The following is a 10,829-nucleotide window of genomic DNA, read 5'->3' as shown; positions in this document are numbered from 1 at the left end:
GAAAAAAAGAAAGTTGCCTCAAAATACTCAATGCTGGGATTACAGGCATGCACCACCATACCTAGCTGTAGCTGACTTGAATTTAGCATACTACTTTTGAGATTTGTGTTTTCATATGTATTAGTACTTTATTCCTTTTTATTGCTAAGTAGTATGTTATTGGATGTACTGCAGGTTTGTTTGTGGTCTTTCTTTCTTTTCCATCATTGGGCTTGAACTTAGGGCCTGAGCACTGTCCCTGAGCTCTTTTTGTTCAAGGTTCCAAGCTAGCGCTCTACAACTTTAAGCCACAGTGCCACTTCCTGTTATGTGGTGGTTAATAGGAGATAGAGTTTCATGGAATTTCCTGCCTGGGCTGGCTTTGAACTGTGATCTCAGACTCCTGAGTATGTGTGAGCCACCAGCATCGGCTCACATTTTCTGTTTCTGCTTTTAGTCCATTCACCAATTGATGGACGTTGTGGCTATTATGACTACAATAGATTTTTTTTCTGTTTTATAAAAGGAGATTATACTTTTCTGGGGGGGGGGTCCAGTCATGGGGCCTGAACTCTGGGCCTGGGCACTGTCCCTTAGCTCTTCAGCTCAAGACTAATGCTCTACCACTTGAGCCACAGCACCACTTCCGGCTTTTTTCTTTTTGCTTATGTGGTGCTGAGGAATCGAACCCAGGGCCTCGTGCATGCAAGGCAAGTGCTCTACCACTGAGTCACCTTCTCAGCCCGGAGATTATACTTTTCTTATTATGGGAATGTTACTTAATTATTTTGGGTGGTTGTGGGGCTTGAACTCAGGGCCAGGGCTCTGACCCTGATCTCTTTTGCTCAAGGCCAGTGCTCTACCACTTTGAGCCACTGTCTACTTCTGGGTTTTGACTGGTTAAGTGGAGATAAGAGTCTCACTGACTTTTCTGCCCTAGCTGGCATCAAAATGCAATCCTCAGTTCTCCCTCCTGAGTAGCTAGGATTACAGGTGAGAGCCACCGGCACAGGCTTAATTTTTTTTTATTACATAAAAAAAATTTCTATTATAGCCAGGTGCCGGTGGCTCACACCTGTAATCCTAGCTACTGAGGAGGTTGAGATCTGAGGATCATGGTTCAAAGCCAGCCCTGGGCAGAAAAGTCCATGAGACTCTTATCTCCAGTTAACCACCAGAAAACTGGAAGTGGTGCTGTGGCTCAAGCGGTAGAGCGCTGGCCTTGAGCTGAAGAGCACAGGGACAGTGCCCAAGCTCAGAGTTCAAGCCCCATGACCGACAAAAAAAAAAAAAATCTATTATAGAAGTGCTATACAGAGGGGTTAGCATTTTGTCATTGGACAGAGGTGAGGATTAGTGAAGCTCCCCTTTAAATATAGGAACTCTTCACTTAGGGTTCTTGACTTCAATCATAGAATAAGAATTTCTGGACAAGTCACAATGGTAAGAAAACTTGGCAGAGCTTTATTAAGTAAACAAGCAAGGAAACAGACAAAAAAGCAGAAGGGAAGGGGCATACTCTAGCAGAGTGTGGGTGCTCTCATAGGGACACAAAGACACCGACACAGAGTAGGAGACACCCAGCTCCTTGGGCGGTTGGGTATTTATAGAGTAAAAGCAGGGTGTCTGGCTTTAAGTTATGCAAAGCTAGGTGCTTTGTCTTTGCTTTAACTATACCTGGTGTTCCAGGTAAGACTGTATCCTGCCATAAAACAGATCCTTATCCTCAAAACAAGGAGACACCCTGCTATCTGCATTTTGGGGCATCTTGTCAGGCAGTTGTGAATTCTTGGGTGAGAAATGCATCCCTTAGGGGTTGGGAAGGTGGCTCAGTGGTAGAGTGCTTGCCTTGCATGCATGAAGCCCTGGGTTCGATTCCTCAGCACCACATAAGCAGAGAAAGTCAGAAGTGGCACTGTGGTGCTGTGGCTCAAGTGGTAGAGCGCTAGCTTTGAGCTGAAGAGCTGAGGGACAGCGCCCAGGCCCAGAATTCAGGCCCTATGGCCAGCACAAAAAAAAAGAAAAGAAAAGAAAAAGAAAAAAAATGCATCCCTAATGCATTTCTAAGTTTTTATGTTTGTTTGTTTTATTTTTACTGTTGTGGGGCTTGAACTCAGCTTGGGTGCTGTCCCTGCACTCTTCAGCTCAAGGTGAGCGCTCTACCGCTAGAGCCACAGCGCCATTTCCAGTTTTCTAGTGGTTTATTGGAGATGAGTCTCACGGACTTTCCTGCCTGGGCTGGCTTTGAACTGCAATCCTCAGATGTCAGCCTCCTGAGTAGCTAGGATTACAGGTGTGAGCCACGGGCACCCTGCTAAAGTTTTTAGATACCATATTTCTCAGTTGCCTACACCAGGCCTCAGTTTCCGTAAGTTATCCTCCTTCATTTCCCCCAAAGTGACTTTGTTCCCTTAATCTTAAGGGGGGAAGTACATGAAGGAATATATCCTGTACTTGCTGTTAGCTGACCATACCTCATTTTTCCTAGTCTATCCAGCTTCATTTCCTTAATCCTAAGGGAAGAAGATGGACAACCTTTAAGCTTGAATATTTGAATCGCTGGTATTCATTTACTATGCCTCATATTTCCTAGGCTATCCTGCCTCAATGTCATAAGTCAGGTAATAAGTACATTTCTTTTTGGACAGTGTCCCTCCTTCCTTTGCTCTTCCAGTTTTTCCCTCCTGTTTTAACTTTTAAACTATATTCACTTAAAGAGAAGAATACTGCTTATCAAATCAAGAATAATGAATATGACAGTGTAGTTCACTGGTAGAGCTCTTATCTAGCATTAAAGATAATGGGGCTTGGGCTGGGAAGGTGGCTCAGTGGTAGAGCACTTGCCTTGCATGCATGAGGCCCGAGGTTCGATTCCTCAGTACCACATAAGCAAAAAAAGCCGGAAGTGGCACTGTGGCTCAAGTGGTAGAGTGCTAGCCTTGAGCTGAAGAGCTGAGGGACAGCGTCTAGGACCAGAGTTCAGGCCCCATGACCGGACTCAAAAATAAATAAATAATGTGGCTTGAACTCAGGACCTGGGGCACTGTCCCTGAGCTTCTTTCATGTAAGGCTAACAGTTTACCACTTGAGCCACAGTGCCACTCCAGGCTTTTCTGTTTATGTGGTACTGATGAATCGAACTCAGGGCTTCATGCATGTCGGGCAAGCAATTTACCAGGAAGCCACATTGCTAGCCTCTTCATTTGCTTTATAAATGTTAAGATCCTCCTTTGTGGTGGATAGCTATGTCAAAGTTCACTACTACCACGTCATTATATAGTTCAAAAGTTAAACAATTTGACCCAAGTAGTATGCTGAGACTCACTGAGGTAATAAGCCTGCTCATGACCATGGATTGTGTAGTAGAAAAGCCACTACCATGACCTAGATCTCCAGCTCAATCTTCTTTCTCAAGAGCTAGTTTACAACCAAGTGCTGTGGCTCACACCTGTAATCCTAACTACTCAGGAGGCTGAGATTTGAGAATTGTGGTTTGAAGCCACCCCAGGCAGTACCTTCTGAGATTCTTACCTCCAGTTAATCAGCAAAAAACAGGAAGTGAAGTTGTGGCTCCAGTGGTTGAATGCTAGCCTTGAGCAAAAAAACTTTGGGACAGTCGGTATAATTTGTGGAGGGGAAGGGGAAAAACAAATCGTTTAAATAGGGATACAGGTCGACCCATTGCAACAATGAGATGTACAAGTCATTATGTTGAAAACGAACTTTATGGTGCCGGGTGGGGGTGGGGGGGCTCGGATGGGAAGGGGAAACAAAGGAGGAGACTACAATGCTTGATAAGAAATGTACTCATTATCTTGCCCATGTAATTGTAACCCCTCTGTACAGTACAGTATTTTCACAATAAAAAACAAAAACAAAACAAAACAAAAAAATGCTTAGGGACAGCATAGGCCCTGCACCAAAACAAAAACCAGTTTATTCATTATTCAATGAGAGGGTGTAGTTGTACCAATATCCAGGACATAAGTAAAGTCAAATCTTAAATAAGTCTTATTCTGAAATTTTCAAACAAGTAGAATAAGTAGTTACCACTGGCCTTTATTTAACTCTGGACTATTAACAATGCCTAGAGATATTTTTGGTTGTCAAAATTAGAAGGGCAGATAGTTGCTGACCAGAAATTTTGCTAAACATTTTACAAAACGTAAAGACAAACCTCTCTTTTCCCCATTAAAATTTACCTAGCTTGAGATGTCAGTAGTGGGGCTGTGAAGGTGGCTCAGTGGTAGTGTGCTTGCCTTGCATGCATGAGGCCCTGGGTTCGATTCCTCAGTACCACATAAGCAGAAGAAAATCAGAAGTGGTGCTGTGGCTCGAGTGGTACAGCACTAGCCTTAAGCTGAAGAGCTGAGGGGCAGCACCCAGCCCCAGAGTTCAGGCCCTACAACTGACAAAAAAAAAGAGTTAAGAAATCCTGGTATCTATCAGAAATCATGGTATCTCCATGTTCTCAACAGCTCAGTGACAGTCTTCTTTATTCCTTCTCCCAGGAAGCACGTTCAGTACGTCTTTTATCTCTAAACTTTCAGAAGAAATAAAGGCTTTAAAAAATTAACAGCGCCTTTATCGTGTGTATTTGTGTTGGAGTGTTTGTTTGTTTCTGGTACTGGGGATTGAACCCAGGATCACACACATTAAAATTAAAGGCTCCTTGATCCATGCAGACACACCCTCACACTTTTTTTTTGGTCAGTTGTGGGGCTTGAGCTCTGGGCCTGGGCCCAGTCCCTCAGCTCTTCAGCTCAAGATGAGCGCTCTACCACTTGAGCCACTGTGTCACTTCTGGTTTTCTGGTGGTTTATTGGAGATAAGAGTCTCATAGACTTTCCTGCTCGGGCTGGCTTTGACCCTCTCATATCTCAGCCTCCTGAGTAGCTAGGTTTACAAACGTGAGTCACCAGCACTCAGCACATATTTTTATTAATTTTACTCAGTTTATGGAGCTCAGGACCTTACACTTGTTAAGCACACACAGTGTTACTTGAGCCAGGCCCACAGCACTTTTACTTTCACTATTTTTTGGTTAAGTCTAGCCTGAGTCCCGGTTCTCTTATCTATGCCACCACCCTAGTTGAGATGACAGACAAGTGTTACTGCATACCCAACTTATTGGCAGAGATGAGGGTCCCATGAACTTTCTCAGCAAGCTAGTTCCCAACTGTGATCCGCCCAGTCTCTACCTCCTGAACAGCTAGGATTATAGGACTGAGCCAATACATCTACCAGATACTTATTTTTTTTTTTGGCTGTCCTGAGGATTGAACTCAAGTCTCACACTAGGTTGGTACTTCCTTTACCACTTAAGCTTGCCTTGAGCCTGTTTTTTTTTGGCAGTCCTGGGGCTTGAACTCAGGTTCTGGGCACTGTCCCTAAGCTGCTTTTGCTCAAGGCTAACTCTCTACCACTTGAGCCACAGCACCACTTCTGGCTTTTTCTGTTTATGTGGTACTGAGGAATTGAACCCAGGGCTTCATGGATGCTAAGCAAGCCACATTCCCAGCCTCCAGCCTGTTTTATTAAAGTTACTTTAAAAATGTGTGTGTTTATGCATATGTGTATGCGCGTGTGCCTGCACGTGCGGTGCATTCTTGTAGCAGGGCTTGAACTCCGAGCCTGAGCTGCTTTTGCTTAAGGCCAGTGCTCTAGCTCTTGAGCCACAGCTCTGCTTCCGGCTTTTTTGGTGGTTTAGTGGAGATAAGAGTCTCCTTATGATAAGACTTTCTTTCCTGGATTGGCTTCAAACTGCAATCCTCAGATCTTAGCTTCCTGAGTAGCTACTCAGCAACCAGCTACAAAGGAGATGTATATAGAAACTGGCCTATAGCAAGACTATGTAGTGAAGCCAGGTACCTGCATCTTGATCAGTGTCACCTCTTTCATCATTCTCTGTTTTGCTTTTGAGATAGAGACTAATTTTTCCCAGGCTGGCCTCAAGTTTGCTATCCTCTACCTTGCCTCCTGAATAACTGGAGTTACAGTCCTGTATCACCATACTTAGCTATTTTTGGATTCTTGAGACAGAGCCTCACTGTTTAGCCCATACTGACCTGGAACTCCCTAGTTGACCCAGGCTGACCTCAAAGTTGTCTGTTTTCCTGCTCAGCCTTCTGAGTGCAGGGCTTATAGATGTGTAATCACCATGCTTAGCTACTTGATTGTTTTTTATTTTCGTGCTGGTCCTGGGTCTTGAACTCAAGGCCTGGGCACTGTCCCTGAGTTGTTTTGCTTAAGACTAGCACTCTTCCACTTTGAGCCACAGTTCCATTTCCAGTTCTCTTGTGGTTCATTGGAAATGAGTCGCTCACAGCTTTTCCTGCCAGGGCTGGACTTTGAAGCATGACCCTCAAATCTCAGCCTCCTAAATAGCTAGGATTATAGGCTCCAGCCACTGTCTTGTGGCTATTAGTCATCTTCTAATAACCAGTAGAAACTTAGAGAGTTATAAAGCATGTTATTTATGTAGTAATTACTTAGAAACTTCAGTACACAATCTTGTATCTGTTACCTATTTCGAAGACTTCATTCTGCACAGGCTGTGGTGGCCCATGCTGTAGTCTAAGCTTTTGGGTGGCGGAGGCAGAAGGATTAGAAGTTTAAGGCCAGCCAAAAAAAGTTAAATTTTATTATTCTGAAATATAGCTAGATTTTATCCCTGCAGTTTGTCCCCAGAGTAAGGGAATACAGCCCCTTCTGATCTCTCCTGGGAGGACTAAGGCAGGCATTGTCTCTCATGTCCATTTTACAATTTTTTTTTTTTGGGGGGGGTCTGGTTGTGGGGCCTGAACTCTGGGCCTGGGCGCTATCCCTCAGCTCTTCAGCTCAAGGCTAGCGCTCTACCACTTGAGCCACAGTGCCACTTCTGGCTTTTTTCTTTTTCTTATGTGGTGCTAAGGAATCGAACCCAGGGTCTCATGCATGCAAGGCAAGCGCTCTACCACTGAGCCACCTTCCCAGCCACAATTTTACATTAAATATGAACAACAAAAAACCTCTTGGATTCTTGTGTGGGGTGCTTTAATATCTTACACAATAGGCTGAAGAAAATACAAGGTTGGGGCTGGGAAGGTGGCTCAGTGGTAGAGCGCTTGCCTTGCATGCACGAGGTCCTGTGTTCGATTCCTCAGCACCACATAAGCAAAAAGAAAAAAGCCAGAAGTGGTGCTGTGGCTCAAGTGGTAGAGCATTAGCCTTGAGCTGCAGAGCTGAGGGACAGCGCCCAGGCCCAGAGTTCAGGCCCCACGACTGGACAAAAAATAATAATAGAAAAAAAGAAAATACAGGGTTGATTTGCATATGCACCCAGTTGTACAGAGTAATGGAGAGAGTAGAGGTTGGATAGAGGAGAAGTTTTCTGATGAAAACAATGGACTTTTCTTTTTGGGTGTCTGTTATAGTTTGGGTGTTGAATGGCCCCCAAAGGTCTTTTTGTTTTTTTTTTTTGGGTCCGGTCGTGGGGCCTGAACTCTGGGCCTGAGCTCTGTCCCTCAGCTCTTCAGCTCAAGGCTAGGGCTCTAACACTTGAGCCACAGCACCACTCCGGCTTTTTTCTTTTTGCTTATGTGGTGCTGAGGAATCGAACCCAGGGCCTCTGGCATGCAAGGCAAGTGTACCACTGAGCCGCCTTCCCAGCCCCCAAAGGTCTTATCTACTACTTAAGGCTTGTTGCCCAGTGTGGAGATACTGGCACATTCTTTGGTCACTTGGTAGCTGGGGGTGAGCTCTCAAAGGGGATTGTGGAACCCTGGCCTCATCTCACTCCAAGTTTTCTTTTGTTCACCATCTTTCTGACTCATGAGGTGAGTAGTTTACTCTGCCTTCCCCACCGTTGGCTGTCAGGGCCCCAACCAGAGGGCAAAAGCAATGGGCCTGTCTGGGTTTGGACTGGAATCTCCAGAACTATGAGATAAAGAAACTTTTTCTTAAGAGTTTACCTCAGGGCTGGGAAGGTGCCTCAGCAGTAGAGTGCTGCTTGCCTTGCATGCATGAGGCCCTAGGTTCGATTCCTTAGTACCACATAAGCAGAAAAAAGCTGGAGGTGGCACTGTGGCTCAAGTGGTAAAGTGCTAGCCTTGAGCTGAAAAGCTCAAGGACAGCGCCCAGATCCAGAGTTTAGGCTCCGTGACTAACAACAACAACAAAAAGTTTACCTCAAGCCTGGCATTGGTGGCTCACAGCTGAGAACTGAGGATTGTAGTTTGAAGCCAGCCCAGGCAGGAAAGTCTGTGAACCTCTTACCTCCAATGAACCACCAGAAAACCAGAAGTGGCCCTGTGGCTCAAAGTTGTAGAGCACTAACCTTGAGCAAAAGAAGCTCAGGGACAATGCCCACACCCTGAATTCAAGCCCCAGGACTGGCAAAAACCAAACAACAAAACCTTCAGCATTGTACTCTAGCCATTTTCTTTTTTCCCTCAGTATTGAGTTTGAATTCATAGTCTAATGCTCTCTTGATTTGTTTGCTTAATTGGTGCTCTACAACTTTTTTTTTGATCAGTCATGGGGCTTGAACTCTGAGCCTAGGCACTGTCCCTGAGCTCTTCAGCTCAAGGCAAGTACTATACCACTTGAGCCACAGCGCCACTTCCATTTTTCTGGTAGTTTATTGGAGGTAAGGTCTCATGTACTTTCCTTGTCCTGGCTGGCTTTGAACTGTGATTCTCAGATCTCAGCCTCCTGAGTAGCTAGGATTACAGGTGTGAACCATCGGTGCCGGCTTTCTACAACTTCTTTAGCCATGATTCCAGGCCAGCTTTTTGTTGGCTATTGTGCATATGGAATCTTATGGAATTTTCTTCCACAGCTGTCTTTGAACTACAATCTTTTAGATTTTAGCCTCTTGAGAAGCTAGGATTACAGGCATGAATCACCAGTGCCTAAACTGATTTTTTTTTTTTTTTTGGTCCGGTTGTGGGGCCTGAACTCTGGGCCTGGGCGCTGTCCCTCAGCTCTTCAGCTCAAGGCTAGGGATCTACCTACCACTTGAGCCACAGCGCCACTTCCGGCTTTTTTCTTTTTGCTTATATGGTGCTGAGGAATGGAACCCAGGACCTCATGCATGCAAGGCAAGCGCTCTACCACTGAGCCACCTTCCCAGCCCCTATACTGATATTTTTATATTTCCATTCTTTTTCTTTTTTGGTACTTGGTCTTGGGGGCTTGACCTCAGGGCCTGGGTGCTGTCCTTGAGTTTTTTTGTTCAAGGCTAGTGCTCTATCACTAGAGCCAAAGCTCTACTTGCAGCTTTTTTGGTGGTTAATTGAAGACAGTCTCATGGGCTTTCCTGCCTGGGCTGGCTTTGACTGCAGTTCTCAGATCTCAGCCTCCTGAGGAGCTAGGATGACGGGTGAGCCACTGGTGCCTGGTTACATAACCATTCTTTATGCAATCAGTCTACAATAGCAGATTCTAGAGTGAGAATGCTGGAAAGGAGTAGGCCTAGAACCACCTCTCGTTTGCCTTTTGCTCTTATACTTTCTAGAATGCAAGCATCTTTTGTGGAAAAGGTGTTTGAGGCTTTTTTTTTTTTAATGACATTCTTTCCACATTCTGTCTCCAACTCTTTCCTTGACTTTCCTTACCTCACCTAATACCTGTCCTAAGCTTGCCAGTGGTATCTTTGGCATGTGTTAGCATTGCACGTAGAGTAGATTTAGTATTTTATTTTTTCTTCTCAAATCATTGAAAATAAGGCTACCATCTAGACATTGAAGATACTTGATGATAAAGAAACTTCCACATACTATGGTAATGTATTTGTTTCTTTTTCTGTTAACTAAATTCAGATTCTTAAAGTATTTCTTGTTGATTATTTAGTTGCTTATTGCTGTGGAACAAACCACTCAACTACTTAGTAGTATAAAACAAGAAACATCTTACATTCACAGTTAATGTGGAAGAAATTTCATTAAGATATGGCTTATTGCCAGTCCCTGATGGCTCATGCCAGTAATCCTAGCTACTCTGGAGCCTGAGATTTTAGGATCATGATTCAAAGCCATCCGGGGCAGGACTACCTGTGAGACTCTTATCTCCAACTAATGATCAGAAAACCGGAAGTGGCCCTGTGGCTCAAGTGGTAGAGTGCTGCTACCCTTGAGCTGAAGAGCTGAGAGACTGGGCCCAGGCCTAGAATTGAAGCCCCACAACTGACAAAAAGAAAGATGTGGCTTATCTCTATTCTACCAAGACTAGACCCTCAGTTGAAGGGGACCCTGAAATTGAGTGGGTAGAATTTTTGTTGTTGTTGCTTTTGTTTTGGGTGCTGGTACTGGGGGGTCTTGGCCTGGGCACCATCCCTGAGTTTTTGTGCTCTGTCACTTGAGCTACACCTTCACCTCTAGCTTTTTGGGTGGTTAATTGGACATAGGAGTCACATGAACTTTCCTGCTCAGGTTGGCTTTGAACCTTGATCCTCATATTTCAGCCTCCTCAGTACCTAGGGTTACAGGCAGAAATCACAAGAGCTCTGCTCTAAGGTCATGTTTTTAAACCACTACAGTAATAACTCTGTGTTTATAGAATCTAACCTGGTATTTTATTCTGCGGCCTGTGTACTCTAGTTAGCTTATCTGTAAGATAAGCGGACTAGATGATAATGTCCTGACATGATTAGGCCTCTTATGACCTAGTTCCTTTACTTTAAAAAAAAATTATTTTTTGGTACCAGTCCTGGGCACTGGCCCTGAACTTTTTTGCTCAAGGCTTACACTACCACAGCTCCACTTCTGGGTTTTTGGTCATAGTTAATTTTAGAGATAGAGTCCCATGGACTTTCTCACCAGACTAGCTTTCAGTCAGAACCCTCAGATCTCAGTCTTTTTTTGGGGGGG

General features: G+C 44.6%; 1 protein-coding gene across 1 annotated transcript in view; it reads left to right on the top strand.

Annotated features, from left to right (window-relative positions):
- The first annotated feature begins 8,734 nt into the window (after window positions 1-8,734).
- Mark3 (MAP/microtubule affinity-regulating kinase 3) overlaps window positions 8,735-10,829 on the top strand; it is a 74,984-nt gene continuing 72,889 nt past the window's right edge. The window contains exons 1-2 of the mRNA XM_013012886.1: window positions 8,735-8,755; window positions 9,440-9,445. Coding sequence (XP_012868340.1) covers window positions 8,735-8,755; window positions 9,440-9,445 — 27 coding nt within the window. The remainder of the gene's footprint in view (window positions 8,756-9,439; window positions 9,446-10,829) is intronic.

Source organism: Dipodomys ordii, unplaced genomic scaffold, assembly GCF_000151885.1.
Source record: "Dipodomys ordii isolate 6190 unplaced genomic scaffold, Dord_2.0 Scaffold2, whole genome shotgun sequence".
In the NCBI taxonomy this organism is placed as follows: domain Eukaryota; kingdom Metazoa; phylum Chordata; class Mammalia; order Rodentia; family Heteromyidae; genus Dipodomys; species Dipodomys ordii.
The sequence above is the reverse complement of the archived record's forward strand: the minus strand, read 5'-3'. Positions and strand labels throughout refer to the sequence as shown.